The following is a 27,996-nucleotide window of genomic DNA, read 5'->3' as shown; positions in this document are numbered from 1 at the left end:
CACACGTATTGAAAATAGCAACGCTTTAATAAAGAGCGATTTTACAAGACTGCAATGTCTAGCTAGCTAGGTGATAATCGACATTGACATCCATGATGTTTTACAGAGATGCAGATATGGTAACTGTGTTTGAAGTTTGATGGGTTACTTGCAAGTTGCATTTCTGCATGCGAGGCAGCCTTCAAACAGTTACGGACCCCTACGTTGTAAAACAGTTGATTTATGAATGTCAATGAGTGTTCATGTCAAGAGGTAAGTAAAAAATCTCATGGAGAAATTTCCTTAACGTTTTCCAAACACACCGGTAAGTGAGAGTTCACACAATGGTCATGCTTTTACCGGGCACACAAGCCAATAAAAAGACGACACTTAATCATGCAAAAAAAAGACAGTTTCTTTGTCTCTAAAAGTAAAAGAACGAAAAAATTCCTTTGAGTTCTGATATCATCCATCCGTAGTGACTTTGAATAAGAAGAAGCTGCGCTTTGATGATGACTTTGGTGCAAAAAATGTTCCTGTTTTGAAGAGGACAGACCCTGTCCTGTCCACTTCCTTGATGAAGACACTCTTGGTATAGACCAGTTGTGATAGTTTACCCCCATAAACCCCAGCCCTCCCGACCCCACCCTTACTCCTCCAGATGGACACAAACATCACAAACATCAACCCTAGCCCACCCCGCCCATCGCTGGATGATGACACCTTCAAAGTACAACCATTCAAACACAGATACAGCAATAAATTGTCCCACGTACAGTACGTCATCCAATGGGGCTTCGATCACTTTACAGAGAGAGAGAGCACGTCTAAAAACACATGAACAGCATTACCTATATACAGAGGACACAGTAACAGTCAGAGGTTGGCCCAGGATGGATCGAGCTCTGTTGGTGGGAGTGAAGTGCACAATGAAAAGCTCATTCATCTGACGGAGAACGACAAATAACTGCAACAAGGAGTAATGGCGCGACATTTTCCCGAAGGAAATACCCAAATCTCAGCTGACCTCTTACATTTATGTTCATTCAAAAGTGAAACCTCAAAGAGAATATCTGCCTGCCCGGTGATTCCTAGCACAAATCTCTCTCTGCTGGTAGTAAAGTTGTAGCTGCGGTGAGACTGGTTTTTACATAGCCAGCAGTTACAGTTGCGATTCTTTTTCTTTTTTTTTTGTTAGAAATCACCAGCCTGTGCACTTCCAGCTCTTTGGAGAAGTTTGCTTCAGACTCACTTTGACTGATTCCACATCTGATGACTCGGGGGTTTCCCCCCCCCGTTTTTTGCGTTTTGCAGCAGATGAGTGAACCTAGAGCCACCTTAAAATGATGTGATGTTGTACAGACACGGTCACAATAACACTCATTGCTAAGTTAGTACAAGCTACCAGCTCGATAGAGATGTGTAACCTCTAACCGAGGAACATGACCCTGTTTATCTCTATGGGAAGGCATGTGCACACAAACACACATACAGTACATGTACATAGAACGGACACAACCAATAAAAAAAACGACTTCATACCCAATTGATTATTGCCCCTTTCGACTGTACATCCCAGCAATGATTTTAGGTTTTTGTGCAGCAGAGCATTGTCCCCTCTTTGAAGGTTTGTGCTATATATATTTTTATATATATCATCTGACTGTGAGTCTAACTCGACCTTGGATCTCCTAGAAAATCCACATTAACATTTAATGTCTCATTAGAGCCTCCCTGTCTCTGGCTGTCCGAATTAATCTGCGCGCCGTCGCTGCGGGCTTTGCTCGGGCCGCGATCGACAGACATTACCCTCAGCTGCTTTCCACTGCTGTCGTTCACTTGATGCTCCAGACTGACCTTTAGCTGTCCTGTCCATAAACGTTCCACTCTACATTAATAACTCGCTTCTCAGTGGCTCTCTTTAAATCCTCCCAGTGGAGGTGAGACTTCTACCCTCATCCATTTTTTTTTAAAATTTTATTATCTTTTGGGGTGGGTAGGGTGGGGGTGATAAGGACTTGACAGGAGACTAATTTTGGACAGGACAAATGCTCAGGACAGGGAGGATATCATACAGCTGGGAGTTCGACCATTACTGATTGCTAGATTGAAATTCACCTAATGTCAACTCACCTCCTGTGTGGCTCTCAGTGCATTTTTCACAACTTTTAGAGCAGTTCAGTTGTTATCAGAACAGCTTAGAAAACGAGGAAAAAAAATCAACAGCATTCTGTACAGAAATCTCATGTGGACATACAGGAACTCTGACACTACAGCAGAAAAAGGCTTCTAACCGGGCTACAAATGGGTGTATAATGAGATTGCATGATATTGCACGCCTGTAGAAGAGGGCAAAACCCCCCAAAAAACGAAACTAAACACAGTGTGTACATCACGTCCCCAAGTAGCGGAGGTTTGTTTACATCCAAATGTGATGCCTGGGTCTGGCTCAGTGCTTTCATCAGTTAATTCCAGTGCAGTAACATGTTGGTACCTGGCAACACATTAATGACATCAGGTACCAAAAGAGAAACACACGCTGTAGCACACCCTACACAGCTCCACGTCCATCCACAATCACACAAGCGTGCCAATTGTTTTACGCCCGATTCTCTCTGTGAAATTGGCAATTAAGAACAAATGGAGCTCATAAAAAGACTCAAATGGATACGTGGATGCAGCACGCTGAAATGTAGAAAAAGGAACGCACGCACGCACGCGCAGACACACGAACACACACGCACGCATTCAAATCAATAACTTCTGACATCAGGTGACGGATGGATGACACGTTACCGGGAACCAATCGGAACAAGATGCTAAAAATCACCTACACAGAAATACACCCTTGGCAAAGGTCACATAGAGTAAAGTGCCAGCAAACGATCCAATCAGAGAAAGAGACGCGTGTCCTCCAAGTTTGATTCAGCTGAGGGATGGAGAGAGATGCGGGTAAGCCTTTATACAGGAAATTATCAGTATGATGGGGTGAGGGGCGGGGGGGAAATGGCAAAAGAGCTTCTGCACTTCCAACGAGCTGTCAGTCCTCATAGTGTCATCACAGGTCGTAATTGCCATTTGAACTGGCAAATCAAGCAGAGGATGAATGGGACTAATGCAGAGCCTCTGGTGCCCCAGCACTATAGATTCAAAGACAGAGAGATCAGTAGCCACATGGAGAGAGGAGAGGAGATTAGAGGGTCAGGTGACATGGAAACTGACATCAGCGTTTCATCTTCTATCCATCCTCTGGTCCTCCTCTCTCCTTCGTCCTCTCCCCTCCCCTTTTTCTTCCTCTCTGCCCTCTTCTTTCTTTCCCCTGCGCTGGATTTTGGTTCTGGATTTGTGTTCGCTGCCGACTCTTTCTCTCTGTCTCTTTCCTCTCGCCTTCTCTCTCCCAGCTTTGCTGCCATGGTTACAACATCATCCCCTACATGAAGTGCATCTGCAGAGGACGGGGTGGTGGGGGGGTGAGAGACATGCAAGAGTAATTTAGTTCAACAAAACAGCTCATCAAGTGTTCAGGCATCTATTGGCAAGCGTATTAGCTGCCGCAGTGCCAAGAAAACAGCACCTCGGAGCGGTGATTGTTCAGTAAACAATTATATTACTCTGTTATGTTTTGAATAATTGGTCAAAATATACTTGATTGTTTGTGCTCCTGTGAGTCTTGTAACCTTTGCAGCTGATGATTGCTCGCAGTGAACTTTTTTTTTTCTTCTTCACACTTCCTGGTCAATTTTTAAATTACCTGACAACATGACTCATCATTGAGATTCTTGATGGAGCCACTACTTGAACATTGCTAATCACCCCTAGAGAAACAGCTATGAACGAGTGGCCTCTGTTATTCCCGAGGACTTGAAGAGGCACAGATTCAGTGTTTGTACCAAAGCAATATTCAGCCCGTGTTGTTTCTGTGCTGGTACACATCGGTTTAAGATGTGCAATGCAGCCCGTTAATGTGCTCAAATCATTTAAATAGCTCCTATTACTTCCCAGTTTTCTCCTTTATCTGTTTCTGCTTCAATAATCTGCTTTTCTCAGAAGCTACGCACTGAAAACCATAAATGTTAGAGCTGTCCAATATTTGCAGATGATTTAGTTTGGGCAGTTTCTCCATCCACACACCCTCCTTATTACCTACTAAACATTTTGTTTTTTTATTGGTCATGTTTGTAATAGCATTGCTGCTGCTGCTTCAACAAGGCAGTTTTTCCCCCTACTGTATTGTGACTGCTTTCAAAATTGCTCTGCGTGGTGTCAGATTATCTGTAATTGGTCAAGTGTAAGGAGAAAGAAAAATACAAAAAAAGCACCCAGACAAGCTGCATGTTTGATTTATGGTTTACAAAGGAATGCACAGCTTGACAACTGCACTTATTTTCTGACATGTGATTTGCATGTGAACAGAAGTTGGATAGCTTACCTTAGCATTAAGAGCAGAAACAAAAGTAAAAAAGAATACAAACAAAGAAAAAGAAAAACAGCACACCAATAACCCTAAAGAAAATCACTTTTCTCTCTTATTTGATGCCAAGTTGTGGGATTGTGGGGGCATCACTTGCTGGATAATTTGGAGTCCGATTTGCTGTTCCCCTACATTTCTAGACTTTATGCCAAGCTAACCAGCGGCCCCAGCCTGCTCGTTTAACTACATCGATGTAGCCACAAAACAGCTGGGATGCTGTGTATATATAGGATATACTTCATTGGTGACTGACTTCACTGTTGAGGAATTTCCCATTTCTTTGCATTGAGAAACTCTTGGGTGGCTCTTGCAGTATGCTATGGATCATTTGCACTGGGAAGTCAGATCTGCAATCTGAGAGAGTATAGAGAAAGTATAGCTATATATAACTTTAGAATTCATGCTACTTCTATCTGCAGTTACATCATCACTAAACACTAGTGACCTGATTCCATTGGTAGCCAGGCGATCGTGGCTCAAGAGTTGGCAGTTCGCCTTGTAATCGGAAGGTTGCCGGTTCGAGCCCCGGCTTGGATAGTCTCGTCGTTGTGTCCTTGGGCAAGACACTTCACCCGTTGCCTACTGGTGGTGGTCAGAGGGCCCGGTGGCGCCAATGTCCGGCAGCCTTGCCTCTGTCAGTGCGCCCCAGGGTGGCTGTGGCTACAATGTAGCTTGCCAGCACCAGTGTGTGAATGGGTGGATGACTGGATATGTAAAGCCCTTAGGGACTAGTAAAGCGCTATATAAATACAGGCCATTTACCATCTCGGTTTCACCTGTCGAAATATTTGTTTCATAACTGTGCAGGCTCTTTTTCTGACACAGTCTAATGCGGCCTTCCTGTTTTTGAGTGTAACCAGTGGTTTGCACCTTTTTGCAAAAACTCTATATTTCCATTCATGAAGCCATCGCTTGATTATAGACCTTGACAGTGATGCACCTATGTCCAACACCTAAGTGTTGTTAACACATTTAGATTCTGAAGTTTTTCTTAACCATGGATATGATTATAATCATTATAATTCTGTCTATAATTCTGTTTACTAATCTTCAATGTTCTTTCGGGTGTTTTGTTGTTGCCAAGCTGGTGAATTCATGGTTTTTAAGAATGTTTTTGCCGCCTCTCTGATTGCTTTATTTTTATTTTTTGGGTGGGGGGCGAGGGGTTGACCCTAATGATGATGTCCCTCACTTGCACTGACATCTCCTTGGGCCTCATATTTAAAGTGCAGTAAAAAATCAACACTTTGAATCATCTTCAGATATCGTGTCTTCAAAGCTTGTCCAAGAACAGAGAAGTAGGCATAACCGGTCATGAAACAGTAAACTGTCCAATTAATGCGAAGCCTCTGAAAATGTGAGAATATCTATAAAACAATTCCTAAAAAAGTTTGTCAAATTTTTCTGTTAAACCCCTTGAATTAAAGCTGAAAGTCTACACTTCAATCACATCATGATTGGTTGATTTAAAATCCACTGTGGTGGTGTACAGAGGCAAAACTACTAAACTTGTGTCTTTAACTGCGTACAACCATTGCACTACTTGAGATGATCCCATTAGTGCCCATATGCTATGCTCTTGTCCCCACGCTCTCTGGCATGTTCATTAACATTTCTGCTTGTTTTTGTGAGGGCTGATGTTACCTGTGTTCCTGGGATGGGTCCAAAAGGATTGGTGGGTCTCAGGACAGGCTGGTTATACATGACATGCTGTGGGGGCATCATGGGAACGCCCCCCATCTGATGATTCATCTGAGGAGGGAGCTTCTCAGAGCACAGGTGAGAGCAGGCAGGGAAGGAGAAGAGTATGAGGGAGCGAAACAGGTGGGGAGCAAACAGAGCAACGTGAACCGAGACAAAACAATAAAAATAAACAGTATTTATTGGATAAATTAAAAATCTCTGACTGTAAGACCACGATAAGACTGGAAGTTGTTCTTTACCATTCCATACACAGGCACTTGGGGTGTCGTCATAGGAAAAGCCACTGGTGCTGGAGCCTGTACAGAAAAACAGGGAGGGGCATAATGCACAATACTTTTTAATAGTGACCAAAAGAAATTAATTAAAATTAACGCTAATTCTGTTAGGGCAATTAATTTCTAATCTGTCAAAGATGTACCTCAAAGAAAGTCATTTTTTGTTTTTTTATGCCAAATAAATATTCCCATTCATTCGGCTTTTACAAGATCTTGTTAAACAAAATCAGCTTTAACGTTTAACAACACTGAATCGAGATGACACCACAAGGGATAAAAGGGCAGTTCTAAGACAGTACAATAAGGAAAATGATTAAGAAAGCAAAGCAGTGCAGTTCTGGAGGATGTCGTGGACAAAACGAGGAGTGAAGGAAAGGGGGCTGAAGAAACTTACATAGCCAGTATAGATCATCCCATTCTGTCGAGTTAAAGGAAAGAGAGAAAAGAAAAACAGTTAAAGACTTCTAAAATAGTTCCGCATACCACAATCACAGCCATGCCCGTTCTCTTTCTCCAAACAGGCAGAGAAGATAAAGCGGAATTTTTTGCACTTTCCTCATGTTAAAATCATCTACTTTCCATTCAAGGCGTGCCACCATCTTTCCAAACCATTTGCCGAGAAAATGAGCAGTTTGAGTTGAGAGGTCAATCAGTCCAAAATTAAAAGGATGAAACCAGACTGAATTGAAGAGACGTGTAGATAATTGGCATGGAGCACAAAAGGCACAGACACATTTGGGAGCTCCTTCAAAAGTACTGATGCATTGAAAGAGCTGGATACAGCCTCACTGCCAATCTTCTCAGTGGTCACTTGGTCTCTTTCACATGACCACAATTATTAGACATCTATAAAGACTTTTGGGAGAAAAATCCAACTGTGCGCAATGTCAGTTTTTATCATTATCTTAAAAAAGCTGAGGCTTTGGGGTTCCAGTTTTAAAAGCTCAGAAGCGCCTAGAAAAATCTGTTTTGTTTTTATTACCTTATCACATTGTAAAGTCTACCGGCCAGTAGGGAAACACTAATGAGCGATAAAGCAACTGACTAAACAGCATGGAAGCCAGAAACCTTTTCAGTTTCTTGGCCATCGCGCTGGAGCAAACCCATCCATTTAGAAATTTACCTAGGATCCCTCATCCACTTATAGCTAGCTTTGGTTTACAGAAATTTATATGTGAAATTATATTTTAATCCCAAATTAACCAACCATACTAAGTGGAGACTGGAGAAACTGTTAATAAAGCAGAAACCTTCACACCCATACTGTCTTGAGAAGACATCTAATCAAGCAGCAGAAGTGGGGAAAAAAAGTGTCAGAGGAAGTGTAAGTGCAACCACAGGACCTTGATGACGCAAGCACAAACTCTCGCAGGCAATTAAAAAGTAATTGTAGCATTTATTTTACCATTTGAGGAACGGGCATGGGTGCAGGTGCCATGGGATGGGTGGTGTGAGTCCAGTTGGTGCTGGTGCACATGGCCTTCGATTGCCAGCCACTACCACCCGTCGGCTTCTTCTCAACCAGCTGACTCCACTGGAGCTCTGGCCTGATGCACAAAAACACACACGATCTAACACGTGCATTTGCAGGTGCACAGAGGATGCAAAAATCATTGAACAGCGTGAGAGATCCGACAGCAGTCGTCTGCCTGCGGCTCGGCTTTTGATGTAAGGCAAACCCACTCACTTTTTAGCTGGCGTCCCCCCAAACTGCAGGTCTGGGAGAAGAAATAAAACAAAAATAAACATAGCATCAGTTGAAAGGGGGAGACAGCAAGACTGGCTAACAGGGAAAATGTGAAGAGAAAATTTGCACATTTTGTACTCACTCCCAACAAGGTTGGCTAAGGATGAGTCCAAATCATTGGGCAGCATCTTCCCAGAGTGCAACGGGGCTCCAGGACTGTGAATTTGAGTGGGTGGGGATGGCTTTAGCAAGTCACCTGATGTCCACAGGTAACCATGGTAACGTGAAAAGAGAAGAAATGAGTCAAAAAGCATGAAGAAGCTAGCCGTCATTGTCAAAGCATAACATGCTTTAAGCGTGTGCTTGTTTGTATGTGTGTGTGTGTGAGGTAGTGAGTGGGAATTTAGTCTCATGCTTCATTGTACGTTAACATGATTATGTGTACATGTGCGTGCGTGCGTGCGCGTGCGTGCGCGTGCGTGCGTGGTCCTACCTCCCCAGGCGTTGTTGTTGTTGGGCACAGTGTGTGTGGTCTGGATGGGGGTGAAGTTAGGCTGCAGGGTGAACAGCTCACTAGTCAGGTTTGGCACACTGCAGGAAGGAAAATGGAGTGGAAAGCACAGTTTTTTCCTCACTTTATTCTAAAAATGTAAAGGCTAAAGGCTTTCATCTAAAGACGTAGGGTAACTGGACAAAATATCAGGATAAGATCAAGGAAATAGACTTGTGACATTTAACTAATACAAAAAACACTCTTTTTAGCAGTATAGATAGGAGGCACTTTTTTTCTTTGTAGAAACTATATATAAGCGCAGACAATACACTCACTGGTTGTTGACGGGTACAATAGGTGAGTTAGAGAAGAGATCTGTGGCCCCTCCACTGCTGTTGGCACTGCCCACTGATTGGGTGCTGGGTGACACGTTAGGTGTCTGAATGTCGATCACTTTGTGACCGTCCTCCTAGACAGAATACATCAACACAATGTAGATGATTATGGTTAGTATAATACACACAAGGTTCACTTTGCTAGTACTATGTCAGACTCTTTTTTTGTTTTTGCCTTCAGAGCTTCCTTAATCCTTATTAGCAGCGATTCAACAAGGTGCTGGCGATTTTCCTCAAAGGATTTTGTCTATGTTGACATGGTAGCAGATTTGTCAGCTGCACATCTAGTATTACTTGTTCCACCACATACCAAAGGTGCTCTATTGGATTGAGATCTGGTTACTACGGAGGCCATTTGAGTGCAGTGAACTCATTGTCATGTTCAAGAAGCCAGTTAGAGTTGCTGGTGGGAACAGCCATCAAAAGATGGGTACACTGCAGTCATAAATACTCAGGCAGGCTGTGGTGTTTAAACAATACCCAGTGGTATCAAGGGGTATGCCAAGAAAACATCCCCCACATCCTTACACCACCACCAGCCTGAACCATCCATATAGGCAGGATGGATCCATGGTTTTATGAGACCAGATCAGATCAAATCTTCTTTTGTCCAAAAGCGATTAAGGTTGTCCTCAAAGCTGGATGTGTTATGCTCTTCTGCATACCATGGTTGTAACGAGTGTTTTTTTTTTAAAATTACTGTTGTCTTCCTATCAGCTTTAAGCAGTCTGGTCATTCTCTTCTGACATCAACGAGGCATTTTCTCCCAGAGAACTGCATCTTGCTGGATATTTTCTCTGTAACCCTAGAGATGGTTGTGTGGGAAAGTGCCCGTCTGGCACTAACAACCATGCTACATGCAAAGTCTCCTCACCTTTCTTCCCCATTCTGATGCTTGGTTTGAACTTCAGCAGGTTATCTTGACCATGTCTACATTCTTTAACTCATCTAAATGAGTTGCTGCCATATTATTGCCCAGTTTAATAGTTTCATTAATGAGAATTTTATTAGATATAAATAACAAAGCATCCAGTGAGTGTGTATTTCAAGGGTTAATCTTCCTTTAAATTGTTACTATCAAATGAAAGGCCAGGATGGTTTGTTTGAGAATAAACTCCACTGCAGGAGTGCAGTAGGTAGACTGAGAGTTCATTTCTATTCTGTGTGCATCTCTGTACACTACAGAGAAACAGCGTATTTCACTGTACTGCAGAATTAATGCACTTGTCTATTCAACTTTAACAACAGTGTGGAGGGCAGAAAGTCTTAAGACACCGAGGTCTACATGGTTCACACACGTGAACGGATTTCAGAGTGTTTCACTAGCATAGAAGACAAAAGAACCTAAAAGCACAGGCAATCATATTGTGGTTGAATCCCTGCAATAGTTCTGGCACGTGGTATGTATGAACTGTGCAAACCTGTCCACAGTATGTGGACAGGTTTGACTCACCTTGTGTTGCTGCAGTCGGTTGTCCTCCGTCTTGTCTTCCATGCGGCTGAGAGAGATCCCTGTGCTGGAGAGAGATGACACTGCACTGGACGAGGTGCTGGATCTTAAGGTAAGACACACACCCGCAAACACACACAGGGTTTACAGGTCTCTTTAAATTTCTTTTTCTTTTTTGGGGGGGATATTCTTTACTTTACGCTTTGATACTTTTTAACAACACCATGTAAAGCTAAAAAAAAAAAAACATTTAGTTATCTGGGCACCATCAGCATGACCCACGGTTGAAATGTTTCAAAGTAGTGATCAGAAACGAACTTTGAGTAAAATTTGATTGTAAGTATCATTTAAGCAACAGCATATGATGCATGTAGGTAAAATGCAAGTTTTATGTTTGCTATAAGAGAAACTGTAAAAATCTGGCAGTAGTAAAATTCATGGTGGCAGATCAGCAGTACACCGTGGTTGCTGTAGTGCTAATGCTGGTAGCAGTAAGGGAAAGAACAGCTGTAGCAGAAATAATAGTTTTAAAAGTAGCATTAAGTGAGTGATGCAGCAGGCCTGAGGTGCCTGTCTGTGAGCTGATCATACCTGCTGGCGGTGGAGAGGTCCTTGAGCTTCCTGCCTTCCAGAGAAGCTAGATGCTGCTCCAGAGCCTCCAGGAGAGAACTGGGAGCCTGAGGGGGGTGGGGTTCAGCAGATTACAACCATGGGCAAATAGGCAAATTGGGGCACTTAGCTCGCTTTTCCCTCCTCTCCTCACTTCTCATTTCATCTCGCTCTCACACACACAAAGCAGCAGCAAAATTTAGACATCACCCTCAAATTCACTATCTACTCTATGACAGCTCTTTGTTCTGTTTTTTTGTTTTTTTCATTTGGTTTCATCAGGTTTGGTTGGCCAGCATGCACATGTTAGCTTTGGATCATGCAAGCGAGTCCACAGCAGGACTGACAGGTCGGGACAGAGCAGAGCATCATCGCTGCGGGGCTCCAGAGTCGAAACACAACAAACACGTCTGTGAACCATCTAACGAGCCCATGCAGAGGCCAGCAGTGCACAAATGCTCTCGTAAACACACACACTTACACACGCATACACAGAAAGAAAATCACTATCCAAAATTTAAGAGTTAACTTGTGGATTCCACAGTGAGATTCATGTGTTAGTGGTTTGATTGGCTGAGGAAGTAATCACTGGAGCTAAGCACCAAAACTGTGTCCCGCTGGAAGCCAAGGAAGTTAACTCAGTCAAATGTAAACATCTGGTGAAAAAACCAGGTATACACATCGAACAGCTGGCCTGCACTCATTACTGGAAAACAAAAAGGATGGATGGGTTCATTTGGACCACATGTGATACCACAGTTTTCACCCAGAGCTTTACATTTCAGCACCAGAGAACACAAGGCAAACACAACAGGCAAAGAAAAGATTTCTCATATACTTATTTTAAGGGGGAAAGAGAGTAAAATGCGAATTCTGGGCATCCTTCTTCAGAGAAATCTAGAATATGCTAAAAGTTTAAAATTAAAACAGACACATATCTAGAGCTTAGTAAAGGCATGGTTCACTATGTTGTTGAATAAGGGCATATAAGGTCTTCATAAGCACTACAAACACGACATAAATGTAGAAAAGAAAAAGAAAAAAACAACTTTTTTCCATTTAAGTTTTTTTTGTCACATTGTTAAAATCCAATGAAAAGGATAAGCTGTATTCAAGGACCATAGCATAGTATGCAGTACTTATGATGGCATTATGTACACCTATCCAAGTCATATTTGCAGAAACCTATTTAACAAAAACCATTCGCTGCTCTCCCCACAGCTAATACAAAGGGACATAATCTGTTCAGAAAGTGATGTGAGCACTGCTTAGATGGACAAAAGCCTATTTCATAAAGTTGTGCTGACTTTTTTTTGTATGATAAGCCTTTGAGTCAACAGACAAGCTTTGATATTTACACTGGGAAAATGCCTGAAAGACTGCCAGAAAAAATTCTGACATATTATATGCCCCAGTCTAAAATTAATCTGAAAAAAGAGAGAGAGAGAGACTGAAAACTTTTGTGGCTGAGCTGCATAAAAACTGATTTAAAAAAAATCTTACCTTAGAGTAAAATTTGTTCTGCAAGGATTCAGATAGGAAAACAGGACTAAAAATTGTCAGGGGGGGGGGGAATGCTGCTTTCAGGCTAGTTGCATGTGTCCTCTCTATTCTCGATTCAGACAGAAAAGGAGACAAAGTGAAGGAGTTAAGGAGAGTGAAGAAGAGAGGAGGAGAACGGGGCAGCTGCAGTGTGGGCAGGTCTGTAGGGTGAGTAGGGAACGGGAGCGTTTAGAATGAAGCATTATGGGACTGACTTTGACGGATTTAATACACTGGTTGACTGACTGGTTGATTGACTGATTGAGATGAGATGTAGACTGACCTGTGTGAGATCGGGGCTGTCGCCCTGATCTATCCCAACTCGCTGTGTCACAAAAAAAGGAAGGAGGGATAGGGGGAGGGAGGAGGGAGGCAAAATAAAAATAAAACCAAATGTAACAATAAATCAGGGAATAACCAAAAAAAGAAAGAAAGAAAGAAACCCAACAGACCACATAGTAATAAAAAATAAAGGGAAGAGGCGTGTTGAAGGAAGAAGAGGAAGAGGAGGAGGAGGGAGAAAGAAGAATCAAACCCAAGCATTCATTACTTCATGCAGTGGCTGTAAAGGAAAACAAAGAAAAGACAACAGAGGAGGAAGGCGCATGCACACGCATACAAACACCTATATATATGTATATATATATACACGCACACGCACACAGTACATGTACACACACACACACACTTATAAATACACACACGATGAGATCTGGTTGGAAATGAAAGCTGAGCACAACGACTGTTTAGACAGGCAGGGCACAGAGGGCAGACAACAGGTCATGTGACTGCAAGATAAGAAACATCCAAAAGGAAGACACTCAACTAATGTTGACTTTGAACAGAAAGAAGAAGGGGAGGGGGAGCACAGATGACACACAAACAGACAAACACATTTTGTTAGACAGGTAAAATGAATGGGTCCTTAAAGTCAACGTTAGTCTTTCTTTCTTTTTCCTTTTTTTTTCTCTCTTTCTTTGGGATCAAGTGGCTGCATCCCAAACCTTCTTCCAAATGGGAACGAAACCAAGCAGCGAGGCAGCTTTTGAAGATGTACACGATTATTCTGCGCAGTCTACAGATCATAAAACTGTTTATATTTATTGTGAAGCCCAGCAAGAGCTGTTAACGGAGTAACAGCCATTTAAAAATAAAAGAAACTTCTATTTATTAACAAAACAAAAAAAAGAAATAGGGTGGAAATTAAGCTATTAGAACAAGAGAAAGAGATAGTGATAGAAAAAGAGCTTGCTTGGGCATGCAGTGCAGGCATGTGAACAGGCAGCACACGAGGGGTCTCTCAACTGGAAGCTCTACATGAGTGTCTCTCTGATAGCCTATAAGAGTCTGGCGTTAATGACTGCCTTGAAGTAAACCCCTCCCTAGGCCAGGGCAAGAGAGGGACAGAAACAGGAGAAGATCTAGTGCAAAAAAGAGACTTGGAAGATTAAAGAGAAGAAGCTCCCGGAGGCTGATCTGCGGTCAGTTTAGGTCTGAGAAGACTGACCGTAAATCAGTTCCTGGGGTAACAGAAGTCTGGAGCAAATCTCAACAGGTTCAAGTGCGCTTTTCTGCAGATTACATTTTTCCTGAGTGACAGGACGAAATGAGAAAGGAGCATTTAATATATTTATATAAAATCAGAGAGGAAGGAAGGCCGTTGAGATTCGCTCCAAATAGATATTCCCATCGTCTTTACAGGTGTTTAACTCCATCGAAGAGCGGCAGGACAAACGGACGTTACCTCCGCCACTTTGAGAAACTCGGACAGTTTGGTCATCCTGTTGAGGAAGGTCTTGTAGATCTCCAAAGCTTCTTTGCACTGGTTCTTCTTCATGTCAAAGTATTTCTCTGCGTGCCAGAAGACGAGAAACAGCTCAAAAACAGAATTTACTTTGACCTGCAGCAGTGTATACTGTAAAAAACAACTTTTAAAAATCTATCTGGTACTGATTTTCCCTGTTAGGCCTGTTCAATTCTTGTCCATGCAGGATGAAATTAATTTTCATTAAGACTCCCACTTACAATAAAATCATAGAGTCTGATGGTCTCTTATCAGACCCTCACACCTCACTGCCTTAATAATTAATGGAAGAAAAGAAGTTGATCATTACACAGTGGCCCTTAATTGAACTCTGGAAGACAGTGGGAGGAAAAATTGATTTTCTCTAAAGAAGGATTAAGTGGAGTTGGATGGAGTCACAGTCTTGTGATCTTGACATCAGAGGAAAATTACCACATAAATATAGAACGAACTAAAGATAGATGAACTCAGGATCTGCCGTGTCGTGCGTACCCAACATGTTGATGACGCCTTCGTTATAAGCGGCAAACAACCGTATGGAGTCTTTAAACAGCAACATGAAGGCTGTGTTGATCACTCCGTTCGTCAGCTCGTTGGAGTTTGGCTGGACGATAGGAGGAACGAACGAGAGATGAGACATTGAAGTGACAGCTACAATTGCTTACATTAAAGGGTTTGGAGCGATTAAGGCAGATGTTTACCTGGAAATCCAGCAGTGCATCCAGCTGGTTCTGAATGATGGGCAAAGTCTTAATCAGCTTCTCTGTGTTCATGGTGCGCATCACACCATCAGCCCTAAGAATCACACAGGAGAACACACGCAGAACTCATCAAGCCTGTAGAGGAAGTGATGTACATGCACTGAAAATCAAGAGTATGTAACTTCCTCCTCTGTGGTCTTCCTCTTTTTGTCTTACCTGGCCAGCTTCATTTTCAGCATCAAACATATCCACTAGCCCTCCTTTGCACGTGTCAAACAGTCTCTGCCTCGCTTCTCTAACTTCATCTCCGAACTGGTCGTCCTGAGCTGTCTCGCTGATGTATTCATTTCTGATCTGGTCCATTTTGGTCACTCTCAGTGAAAATCTGAGCATCTTCATCTCTGCCTCTGGTCTTTTTGTTAGTGGCATCTCTAAACCATACGTCATAGCAGGTCTCACTACAGTCTTGTACAGCTTCCTTTTCACCCTGCTATCCTTTTGTCACAAATCACCCTGACACTCATCTCTACCCACTCCACCCTGCCTACACTCTCTCCTCTTTGCCTCTTTTGTGCACAAGCCATTGCTTTGGATGGTTGGCCCCAGATGTTTAAACTCATTTGCCTTAACTATCTGTACTCCTTACAGCTTCAGCTTTACAACTGTTCCCTCCTCTTCTTCCTCTTCTCTCTGGAGCATACCTCCACTTCTCCAGGCTCTCTTCCAACTCCTCCCTACTCTCACTAGAGGTCACACTATCATCTGCAAACACTATAATCCACTGAAGGTCCTGCCTGACCTCATCTAACCCTGATGTAATCCCACTCTGACCTCCCCACTGAAAAATGTAAAAATGTCCTCACGCATGTCCTAAACCAACCTCACAATCATCCTTTGTTGGTTCAATACTTGTAATTGTTTTCCTTTGTTTGGTCTGTTATGACCGCTAGCTTATAATTACAATGTTTTAAGATTGCAGTTATGATATACTGACTCTAATACAGCATTTTAGCATCAAAGGCTGTTCAATTTCTTGCTCAACATTGTTCTAGAATATCACTAACAGCGACTCTAAGCTTTTATTACTCAAAGGCTCAGTTCATCTACTCTCTGTGCCCTTTTAGCTCTGTCTCTTTAAGGTCCTACTGTCTTCTGATTGGCTGCCCATATGCAAACAAAACTGTTGTGTTGCTCATCTCAAACATAGGCACAAGACCACTTGACACAAAAATAGAAACCATTTTGAACACACTGTTTTTACAAGACATGCATTTGCCACTTGGGGCTGCAATGACTACTTGTTAACATAAATGTACATTTAAGGAAAAATAGAAAATATATTTACTGTTTCTACTATACAGGTAAAGCAGAGGATAAACAACAGGCAAAGTGTTACAAGCAAGAGTATCCTACCCTCTCTTCATTTTTGTGAAGTCCACCGCTGCTAGTCTGTAAGACATGGCTTTTTCATTCAGGTAGCGGCTGTAGCGTCTGATGAAGGTTGACATGTTATACCCTGTAGGGCAGAGAGAGGGTGCTGCAGTTAGAGATTGATCAGCTTGACCAATTTTCACATTAGATTAAGAAGCTATACTTATTTTAATTAAAAATATAGTCGCTTCTTTGCGACCAACCCACATTTCCAGTGCTCATGCATTACCTTACTTTATTTATTTATCTTGTTTTCCTTTTGTATATATAATTAAAAAGTCACCAAGCATGTTTTTTTTAATTTTCCGCACCCTTTGTAACAAACAAAGGGTACAGTCATCGGTAGGTTTTTCAGATTTGGTCCGTCTGAGCAGCAGCTTATTGATAGCGCTACAGAGGCAGTGAGAGTCCGACATAAAGTCATTTTGTTAGATGTACAGCACTGCTGAGTCTACAAAGAGCCAAATGGCATTAAATCACCTTGTAGTGCAGCCTTATCTAGAAAGTTGTTGAGGTTGAAGAGTGTATTCCTGGAGGCAAGGTACTGCATCAATCTCTGAAGGAAAAAGAACAGAAGAATGAGTTAGTGATTTCTCTCTTTCTGTGGCCTGACAGTTTCAAGTCAAGGCCAAACTGCCACATGGGCAGCCTGTATGTACACAAATGTTGCAGCTTTATCTGCATTTTTCAGAGGGTAATTGTGCTGGCTTGGGTGACGCAGGTAACGTTTGACAAAAGAAGTTCTTCTTTTTGCAAAGTTACATTTAAGAGTAATAAAATGTACCTTCCAGTTGAACTCTGTTTATTGTTTCGGTGCCTTTTTAATGCAGTAGTGTGACAAATAATATTACTGTGCACTGTAATATTATCTGTGCTTTCTGTGTGTTTTCAGTGAATTAAAATCTAGTGTTATTGTATTTATATGTTATCAGTAATTAGAATATCTGTGGCATCTTACTGTAAAGATCATAGCATATGTATATATTTGTGTATCTACCCTACCTATGATTATATATGAATGAAACCTTGCACAAACATCATCACACATACAGCGATTTTTAGCATCTATATGTTTTTTTAAAAGATTTATTATAAATCACGATTCTTTTGATTTTCATATTCACCACCTCCCTGCAAATGTGACGTTATATTCTCCATTTGTGTTTGTTTCACATGTCTCAATCCACATACGTTGCTCGTACGTAAAGGTCACCAAAGTTTGTATCTGTGATAGACTTTTGTTCATGTCACCACGGAAACTCGGAAGAAGAATTTGAAAAAGCACCACAGGCCTGGCATTTTGTGTATGCACTTTGCTAAGGCCTCAGTCATGCAGGTCTAGGAAAACCGTATTCCCTGAGCAGTTGGCAAGTGGTTTGCAAAGAGGGTAAATGCTAAAAGGACTGGTCCTTATAGAGGGCTTTTCTACTGTACTGGAGCACTCCAAGCACTTTATACAACATGCTTTATTCATCCATTAATAAAAGGACTTTTTTTCTGCACCTAAGTGCTTTCTAGCTAACACTGGAGCTGCCAGAGATTGAACCACCAACCTTTCAATTATCTTGTTCTACCTTCTGAGCTACAGCCACCTCGTGGTGCTGCACCAAAAACCTTCTTGTGATTGCTTTGTTTGCTAGCAGGCTTCAACATTTGCCCATATATTTTGCACATATTTTACTGCTATGCTTTAAGGCTTCTCCACCACTCAGTGAGTAATTGTCGAGTGTTTATAGATATAGTGTAAATTGCTGTCAATGCCCAACGCTTGTTGCCCAAAGTGTTCATAACCCCTGTATACCTCTTTGCTCCAAATTTCAACTAACAATCTCCAGCAACTGCTCACCAAATGGTCAGGGATAACACATTTCTCATTAGTAACCAGTGGTTGCTATCAGCAGTGCACTCTCTAACCTGCACATGGCCAAATTCTAAGCTAGTCAGCATTAGCTGCTAACTTAGCAATTGGCGCTTGTTCAAAGTTGCATCTGATCTAAAAAAAAACACAACATCTGCAACACAAAAGCAGATTTAAGGCTGCAAAAATTACACCACCATTTAATCATCAGTTATTATTCATCTCTGGCTCTCTTCCACAGTGTGTCTTTGTCCTGTCTTCCTCCCCTCACCCCTAACCGGTCGCAGTAGATGGCCGCCTCTCGCTGAGCCTGGTTCTGTCAAGGTTTCTTCCTGTTAAAAGGAAGTTTTTTCTTCCCGCTGTCGCATCATATTATTGTTGGGTTTTTTTTCCTGTTGTCTTTGCATTATTGTAGGGTCTTGACCTTACAATAAAAAATCACCTTGAAGCCACAGTTGTTGTGATTTGGTGCTATAAATTGAAAACGGCAAACATTAAAGCCAGTGGGTGACATCACTGTGTCTACAACAAAGTCTAATATACAGTCTACGGGTTTGACTAGCATCTTATAGTAGCCAGTGTTACCAAACTTGGGTATATTAGCTATCGCTGTGTAACTCACTTTCTTACTTGTTTCACTGAACGTTTGCCCCGTCTTTATTTGAAAGCTCTTGCCCTACTTTTTTTTTTTGCCTTTTACTAATTTCACAGCCAAGAAGGAAACAGTGAAATAATCTTCCTGAAACTGGATCAAACAGACACACTGACATCCTTGAAAACTGTATCAGCATTCATAAACATGTCCAGGCTTGATGTAGTTTGTCTAGGTTGAGTTACCCAGGGGGAAAAGAAGCAGATTAACTTTCCTGTAACAACTGTAAAGCAGGCAGACAATTAAGAGCTCAATGGAGAAAAAAGGCAGCCTCTGGAAAAAGCTACATGTATTTGTTTGGTTTATTTGAGTCGTGGTTGCCAGGGTGGATCAGGTCAGTCAGCTCGCTGTGGTGTTTTAACATTAAGAGCTGATTCATACGACTTTTCCTTGATCTAGCGTTCACAATCTGCCCTCACTACCAATACAAAACAACCCCTTCTTTCCTTAACTGATATCCCATTTGCAGCAAAACCCATTCCAGCATCCACTTTTTAAAAGGATCAGATCACGTTAAGCAAGCTTTGATGCCAATTCAGAGGCCTGTAAACACGCAGTCTTTCTGGCCAGGGTGAAAACCAGTGAGGAAAAAGCCAGGCTAAAAACGCCCAATTTAAACAACCCTGACAAATTTTTAAAACATCATGTCACTGCTCATGTCACTGAAAGCTTTGTTGCTCACATGCTCTGACAGGGTCATCGTCCCCGGAGTAATCGTTGCCACGGCACTTCTATCTAGTCTCAGAAGCTCATCATTTAACATGTTTGATGTTTTTTGGTCGCTGCTCTCGCAGGGTGCGCAGTGGAGCGCTGCGATTTGTCATACTGGCCATTGAAATGTCAGCCGAGTATTTCATCTGTCCTTGCTGGACACATAGAAGACACGGTTTCAAAGAATCTCACTGAGGGTGCGTTGGAGAGAAATCTCTACAAAGTATTTAGGATCGATCAAAACACCAGCAAGCTCAGAGTCTCTCTCGTGCTCATTCACAGAGTATTAGACTGTACAGGAAATGGTTTGATCGTCATCTTTTGCTGCCTAGTGACAATTTGTGTAATTAATTGATAACACACACAGGAGTCACTGGTAATGAGAGGTTATTTGGTGCCTTTTTCTATTGGAAGAGCAATACTGATAAATAGATGAATAAGCTTTTCTACATTTTTATTTAGAGCTTCGGCAGAGTCATTTTGGCCTTTCAAGTCACGTCCCACCACTCAGGAAATGTTGACCTCAAAAAAACAGTGAGACGGATCGTTTTAGAAGCACCATAGTGCATTTTAGATCTCTTTAAAACAAGCGGGGTTTTTTTGTCAGGATGACAAATAATTTTCCTGTTGTCACAAGATCAGAGGGGACAAACATCCTCCAAATTTCCCCGGGCATCCATACGTCAATGCGGGTTGACTCACCTCATTGCCGTACATCATGAGGTGGTGTGTGGTGATGAGCGCTTTAAAAACCACAATCCAGCTGTTGCTAGTTGTGCGCTCCAGCAGTGTGTCTGCCAGGTGGGGGATGCTGACGTTCAGCTCATTGGTGCAGTGGATCAGGTCTGGAGGAGACAAAAAAAAGATGACCCATGAAACAATCTGGAGAAAAGTGTGAAAGCAAGGTGAAGGAACACACAAATAAACTCCAACCCCGCCTGTTCACTTACTGTAAGTCATTGTGAATAAAAGCAACAGTTGCTGATGGAGTGAACAATCACACAGACTGAAGTCATATTGACCGGTGCATTTATCTCGCCTCAATGAACAAATGATGGATTAATGATATCGATGAATGATATAGTCTCTATAGGTGGATGTATCTCCAAATGCACATCTGAGACTGTAATTCAGCAACGCTGCCAGCCTCCTCTACAAAAATATCAATAAAATATCAACTCAGAAGATGGAAAGGTACATTGCAAGGTCGATTCCATTCCCGCGTAATGAACTTAAGCGACACATATTTTATTTAGGAAAAAAAAACTAAAAAAAAAAACTGTCAGATGAATGGAGTGATGATGAATATTGACTGTGAGTTTTCTTCCCGAGCATCTTTGTTAGCGATGATGGACTAAAACAGATGACCCCCACCCTCCCAACAGTTAACATCCGAGAGTCGCATCTAGAATGTAAATTGGCCGTTTAAAGCAAATGTGGAACACGTTTTAAAAAAGGGGAAAAACAGCTCGGTGCTGTATGTCAGACTCAAAGGTCTGGCAAACGACAGGTCGAGTGTGTGCTCGCATGTGCGTGTTCACATCTGAGAACTGGCAGGGAAACAGAGGAGTGGGGTTTTTGTTTGTGCTCAGTCTTGTAGATACAACAAAAATAATTAAATAGAGATAAGAAGTGTTGCTGGGATGGGTTGCAGGAATGTTGCCCTACATTCTTTAAGGAACTGGGCTCAGAAGCAAAATGCAAAGTATGTTTGGCATCTGTTGAAGCACAAAGACTTGCAGGCTTCTAGTAAAATGGTGCAAACATGTTTTACACAGTGCATTACAGACTGCATAGCCTACAGATCCACTTATGTGATTCTGAAATGTTCAATTACTGTAAACGAAAGGTTGTTAAAATCTTCAGGGACAGATTTTCTTATCTTGACTTGGGGCATTTCTACAGTAAAAAAACCTTTTTTTATAAACACACTATACAGAGTGGATTCATAATATATAGCTCATGCTATTTGCTCAGTGACATTTATCAGCAAGCTGGAGATTTTTTTCCTGGATAAACAATCTGCATCAAATTCTCAGTGATGCTGTTAAAAGTGAGATTGTGCAGGCTGCTTAAAGGCCAGCTGGTAACAGGGTCTCAGCTAATCCTGGTAAAACACACACTGGGACCAAAAGTGATAAACAGACAGAAGAAATGAATCTAAAATGTTACCAGATGAGATGAGAAGTGTGAAATCAGGACGATCCGCGGTTTCACTTGAATTTGGTAACAAGACACCAGCAACAAAAGTGTGTCGCACAATTATAATGAAAGGAACTAAATTAAAGAGTCCCTTGTGCAATCAGAGAAAACCAGTGTAGTCACAGGCAGACGGGGGAGCATCTGTGTGCTGAGATACTGAGAAAGCTGTTTGGTTTCTGAGATCTGCTTCTTTTTTTCTTTCTTTTCTTTTGCAGGATCAGAGGTTATCAGTGTTTTGTTTTGAAAGCTTGATGAGGTTTTCTGCAGCCACTGAAACGCTGGATACCAAAGAGTCCCGGTTCGCACCCTGATTAACCATTGAATGCATGTCGAAACACACCCTAAGCAACAGCGACCAGCGGCAGCTGATGCTTCGATCCAACTCAGCTTGGTCTTATTTTATTTTAGTTTCGACTGCGAAAGCCTCAGCAGGAACAGCACATCCAATAATAAGTGTAAAAGTATTGATTATAGGTCGTCACCTCATCCAGCTTGGCCTACAATGAATTACGAACGCAGCCAAGACTGTCAGACTCTCAACTCTGCTGCATTAATGTCATGACTCATGACATTTGGTCTCCTGCTTTAGGGCCAAATATAAGCCAAAGGTCTGTCCACTCCCTACATCTGAAAGCAGAAAATGTAACATGCACAGGAAGCAATAAAATTGGCACAAGAAACAATTCCCAAACTAACGCATATTGAATAGATATATGTATATATACGCAACAATAAAATCCTCAATTCCTCCTTTAAAATCCTTAATGTGTGCCTCTTGCATTCCATGTCTAAATTAGGACCATTTCTCTGAAACCCTGTATGTTTGCTTTTATGTTCATGGGCTTTTAAACTGCAAGGACTAGAGCTTCTAGTAGTTTTATGTGACACTTGAATAAAAACGATGTAAGATGAGGCAACAGAGTGGAAAAATAACCACATATTTGCCTCATATTTAGAGGTAGCTGAGCTCAAAAGCAGAGCTTGAAGGATGATCCTAGGAAATTCAGAAATAAATAAATATTAAAAAAACCAAACATCTATATCAAGCTGTAACTAAACAGCAGACAAGGTCAAAAGGTGTTCAGTTTTACACTGCCTGTGAGTAACCACTAACTAATTCACTGGAGGTTTAGAGATATTTAACTTTTAGTAGGGTAATTACTACATTTCCATGTCCCAATCTATTTGTTCCTTTGGGTGACAATTCATCAGCTGGGATTTAACCATCGATGTGTGGCTGTGTAAATAGCCAGAGGGATGTGATGATGATGACAATGATGATGATGAAGTATTGATTGCACGATTGCCAGCTGGGATTATCGATAAGCCGAAATCCACACAGGAAAAAAAATGCAGATAAAGAACACAAAAAGAAGTGAGATTTATGCTGCAAAGGTTTGCACGATTACACGACAACACGGCGCTAAATTTAAGACACCTGTAATACTGGTTAGGATCAAATGTAAGAGCAGAGTTTTAAAGTATGCATGACTGAAGGGATTTGAGCTCATAAAGAGAGATTTACTTTAAAATGCAATAAAAACTTTTTTTTCCCCTCCCATGTGTTTTAAAGCCTTGGCGTTAAAAAAGAAAAAAAAAGTGAATATCATTCAGAGCGTGTAATTGAACTACAAGATGTCAGAGTAAGCATGAGTGTGCGTGGCGGGGAGGGGGGGGATTCATGTATATTACTCTTCTGTTTGACCGCCTGTGCGGCTGAGCCCCGTCATCCGTTGTATTTTTGCTCATCTGTCGTCACTTCTTCCTCTTTCTCGCTGCTGCCTTTCACTGAATCCAGCCGAGAGGCCAAAAGCGAAGAACATCGGAGCAAAAAAGGCAGATAATTATTCTCGACACAATTAGCTTCTTTTTGAATAAATCTACAACGTGACGCTACAGCATTTCAGCAGTGACGCACAAGCAAAGAAATCATACAGTGAATACCACTGCTGACTGTGCTCTGGGGGCAGAAGGTAATTTTTAGCCTGATTACTCTTCTACTATGTCATTACCCTGTGTTTGTGTGTGTGTCATGCTCATTATTTGCTGTGGGTCATCAAAGATGAACATTTGCCACTGAAGTCACCTACCACAGCGGCAAGGTCATGACCCCGTAAGAGGGGGGGAAAAAAAGGAGGCCTGGGTTTGGTCACTCTGAATAGATTTATTGTGCGTAGCATTTACTCTATGCTGTGCCTGCTGTGGTGGCTCAATAACAACTAGAGTGTATTTTAACTCTGCTTATCAAACTAACCTCAGATTATTTTAACAGATTCTTTCTTTCCAATCTGAACAGTTTCTTCCCGGCAGCTCTGTATTCTTTTAGCCACACCGAGTTTGCTCCACTCGCTCGTGTCCTCCATGCAGAGAGCTTTTATAATAAGCTTTGCATTATCTGAAAATACAAACCAAATGTCCGCCGTTTTCTCATAACCTGAGTTTACCACGCAGGTTCGGTTAGAAAAGAGTCTCAGATGCATTGATGGTTGAACAAAGAGACCTGTGATTGCACGCAGTCCTGTACAGCTGACTCATCAGAAGCTCCTTGAGAGCAGTTGTGTTCACTGCCTTTTCTTTGCATTCTTTATTCACTTCCCCACCAAGGTCCTCTCAGTCAAATTAAGGCTCAGGCCCACTGACCGCCTGATGACAAACACACTTCCTTCCTGGATCGCCTCCTTAACCTTAAAAGTGTGCCCTAATGCGGATGAGAGAGAGTGCTGGATGTTGGCTTAGAAGAGAGGCTCTCTAGCTGGAAATAGAAAGTATTTTATTGTGGCATCTATTAGAACAGCTGCATCTGAATGGCTTCAGTGCAAAATTGCTTATTTAACTAAAAAATGTGATTCACACATCCATGGGAGTGAATCAAATCTACAAAGGAGTCGTATCAATGTGGAAAAGGAGAATAAACCACCTTCACCAGAATAAACTGACCGACTCTGAGAGAAACTTCTCTGCCCTTGTGAGTCGTGACAAAAACTGTTTTATAATCCACTTGACAGATGGACATTTGTCATGTAAATGCTCCGGTTCTATTTTAAGATTTTCTGCTCTCACCCTTGAGTTAAGTGACATTTACTAGTTTCTGAGATACACCCACTCGTGGCAGGCGCTGAAGGTGGATGACCTTCTGTCGTTTAATATCTGCAGGAGTCCAATGTTCTCATAAAACTGGGGCGTCTGTGGCGAGCACAATAACAAACGAGCATCGGTGCCAGTCTGTTGATGCACTTGCGGCGATACTGAACGTTGAGCCATCAGTAGGTTTGATTCTCTTCTACTTATTTTTCCAAGGATGTGTGAAACTGTGTATAGCGTAAAACATCAGCCTCTAAAAAACTTAATAATTAACACTGAGCGCCTGCCACCATCGAGGTAAGATTAATATGAAATCAAAGCAGCAGGAATTACTCTAGAGCAGGGGTGGGCAACTCCAGGCCTCGAGGGCCGGTGTCCCTGCAGGTTTTAGATGTGTCCTTGAACCAACACAGCTGATTTAAATGGCTAAATTAGCTCCTCAACATGTCTTGAAGTTCTCCAGAGGCCTGGTAACGAACTAATCATGTGATTCAGGTGTGCTGACCCAAGGTGAGATCTAAAACCTGCAGGACACCGGCCCTCGAGGCCTGGAATTGCCCACCCCTGCTCTAGAGTCACAAAAGGGCTCCTTCATCGTAAATGCTCAGAGAAACCTGCTTCTGAGCCCCCACTGGGTGTTTCCTGCTTCTTCTTCTTTTTTTTCTTTTTTTTTAGTGAGGCAGCCCTCTTTAGATATATTACACTGAAATGCCTGGTGGCATATCTTGTAAGGGAGCCCAAAATCCACAGTGGTACCCTCTGCTGTGGACATGACTGACCAATCCACTGCCAAACTTGCCGGGCGACCGACTGACTGGGTGGGTGGGTGTGTAGCTGGATGACTGGCTGTTTGGCCACTTGCCTCATGGTCTCTCTCTGACTGATTTATCCACATTTCCTCCAGATTCGCTGTCTTGCTGTCTGTCTGCCTGCATGTGAGTGTGACTGGCAGTGCCATTGATCACCCATGCTCTCTATTGATCATGTCAAGTAATTATAGTGAGGCAGAAAAGCCACCTAACCTAACAGCCACCTAATAATCACTGATGCAATCCACATGTGAGAAATCCTCTTTATCACTGTGTGCATCATTGCTACTGATTGCATAGACAATTAGCTGGGGAGTGGAAAAAGTGCACTGCTCTTCCTAAAACCTTGACAGGGTCCTCAGCACCTTTAGGACTGACCAGCAGCGCGTTTATCAGCGAGAATGCATGGCAGAAAAATGTTGCACAATAACGCACATTCTGTACTGAAGAGTCTCCAAGGGACATAGTGCTGCTGCTGCTGCTCCTGATAGTGGCATTAATAATGGATAGGCCTACACTGGTTGCAATATGATTAGCTTATACCAGAGTGGCCTATTTCCCCTGAATGACATGCACAGATAATGCCTGGCTTGCCCCCCTCTCGCCTTATATTAAAAAAAAGAGAGACGAAGAAGATCTCCGCTTGCTCTGATGGTCAGTGGTGGAGCCTGTGTGCGCTCGGCTGCTGCGTAAATCACGTTTTAATCTAATGGAATGTAACGGTGCCTAATTAAAGAAGCTGTGAACATAAGCGGGCCGGATGAGAGTGGGAGGGGGGGAGCGTAATGCTGTTTATACAAGCTACCCTTTGTGAGGAAAAAGATGCTGGTCGCTTGATGCATGCATGCAGGCAGGCTGCCTATCTATACAGTAAGCAGTGATGGTATGCTTAACCTACAGTCAAGGTGTTTCTTCTTGGGTCCGCTGACTTCGTGCGTCGTGGCCTTGCAGACGGCTTTGCTGATGGCAGACCCGGTCATGCTGTGCTGTGCGGCGGCGATCCGGTCGGTCAAAGACTGTCCCGACATGTTACGGAGGAGGAGGAGGAGGCGGCGGTGGTGGTGGTGGAGGAGGAGGATGAGGAGGCAGGCGGAGGAGTGATGGTCGAGTCCGGGTGGGGGGAACCGGGGAGGACGATCAAAATGTCTTTAGCGGCAGGGAAGAGGAGGAGGAGGAGGGTAGTGCCCTCTGTGAGAATCGGCCAGAGGAGGGAGAAGAGGAGGAGGAGGTGGTGGTGGAGGACAGCAGCGTACACGGACCAGGATCCGGTGGGAGAATTCATGCGGCGGCCAAATAAAGCGTTAAACGGTCACACATCCAGAGAAGCATCCAAAAATCCAGCGCAGGGCAACAGGGTGGCCCAGCTGCAGAAATAATCAACCTGCTTGTAAAAAAGAAGAAAATCGGTGTAGCCTTTCAGAGCGGCCTGCATCCAAAGCTGGTCAGTGTATTAATATAATCTACAGTATCCCTGAAATAGACGCTGCTGAGGGTGAAATGCCGGCGCAGAGTCCGTGCCAGAGCGCCGAATCACAAAAAAGCAATGTCAGTGATAGAAAGACGGCCGGCGATGATTATGAAATCTATGCGGCATCACCATGACTGAAGACTAATTTTTCAAAGACACGGGCTGTAGCATTGTCCTTTCCCTCCCCTTTTCCTTCTTCTTCACCCGGTATCGCCTCTGAACGTGTGCACAGATCCGACTGCAAGCGCCTCTCTGATTCGCACACAGCACCCCGCGCTGGCTGCATGAAACCTCAGCCGCTGTGATTTTTATCCCCAGTCTTTTTAATCTTCTTTACAAAAGGGTGTATTTCTCTGCTGAGGTTTCCGATAGGCCAATTCTGATTTATTTATTTATTTTGTCAGTCAAACTTGTGTGTAAAATGGCAGCACATGAATCAGGTGACTGAGAAACGAGGGCGATTGGACCACTTCTCGGGTCCGGGGAGGGCATCTTAAAGCAGAAGGCTTTTCAAGGAGAGAAAAGCATCAGCTGGTTTATCACCTTAGTGCATACGGACAGCACAATAGTGTGATGTGCAAACTCGCGCTGATTATCTGCTGTCCAATGAAATGTAGACACATAGTGAGGAAAAACCACTAATAATAACAACACACAAAAAGATGTTTTATTCC

At 42.6% G+C, this 27,996-nt stretch overlaps 1 protein-coding gene across 4 annotated transcripts; it reads right to left on the bottom strand.

Moving 5' to 3' along the window:
* Positions 1-6: 6 nt before the first annotated feature.
* LOC102204659 (phosphatidylinositol-binding clathrin assembly protein-like) lies at positions 7-27,779 on the bottom strand. Of its 4 annotated transcripts, none has more exons than XM_005727818.2 (19): positions 26,753-27,778; positions 20,465-20,607; positions 17,022-17,097; positions 16,524-16,626; positions 15,111-15,204; positions 14,902-15,013; positions 14,350-14,456; positions 12,889-12,930; positions 11,046-11,131; positions 10,458-10,560; positions 8,945-9,078; positions 8,610-8,707; positions 8,259-8,372; positions 8,117-8,147; positions 7,835-7,976; positions 6,824-6,847; positions 6,394-6,450; positions 6,095-6,214; positions 7-3,424 (listed from the first exon to the last, which is right to left on the bottom strand). In XM_005727818.2, exons 1-19 carry the CDS (start codon positions 26,880-26,882, stop codon positions 3,410-3,412), a joined length of 1,731 nt encoding a protein of 576 aa, XP_005727875.1. In that variant the 5' UTR covers positions 26,883-27,778; the 3' UTR covers positions 7-3,409. The 4 variants fall into 4 exon arrangements, with proteins under 4 accessions (XP_005727875.1, XP_005727877.1, XP_005727876.1 ...); XM_005727820.1 differs by having other exon boundaries at positions 10,458-10,521; XM_005727819.2 differs by lacking the exon at positions 6,824-6,847 and having other exon boundaries at positions 26,753-27,779.
* Positions 27,780-27,996: the final 217 nt, after the last annotated feature.

The sequence above is a fragment of the Pundamilia nyererei genome, unplaced genomic scaffold (assembly GCF_000239375.1).
Source record: "Pundamilia nyererei isolate P.nyererei 1_Seehausen unplaced genomic scaffold, PunNye1.0 scaffold00026, whole genome shotgun sequence".
NCBI lineage: Eukaryota > Metazoa > Chordata > Actinopteri > Cichliformes > Cichlidae > Pundamilia > Pundamilia nyererei.
This window is presented reverse-complemented; position numbering and strand designations above follow the sequence as displayed.

Coding starts and splice junctions, on each gene's coding strand:
- LOC102204659 (XM_005727818.2), bottom strand. CDS start 26,882: ATGTCGGGACAGTCTTTGACCGACCGGATCGCCGCCGCACAGCACAGC. Junction 11,132..12,888: donor ACAGCCCCGATCTCACACAG/GTCAGTCTACAT, acceptor CACCCCCCTCAG/GCTCCCAGTTCTCTCCTGGA. Junction 8,373..8,609: donor CAACAACAACGCCTGGGGAG/GTAGGACCACGC, acceptor TGTGGACATCAG/GTGACTTGCTAAAGCCATCC.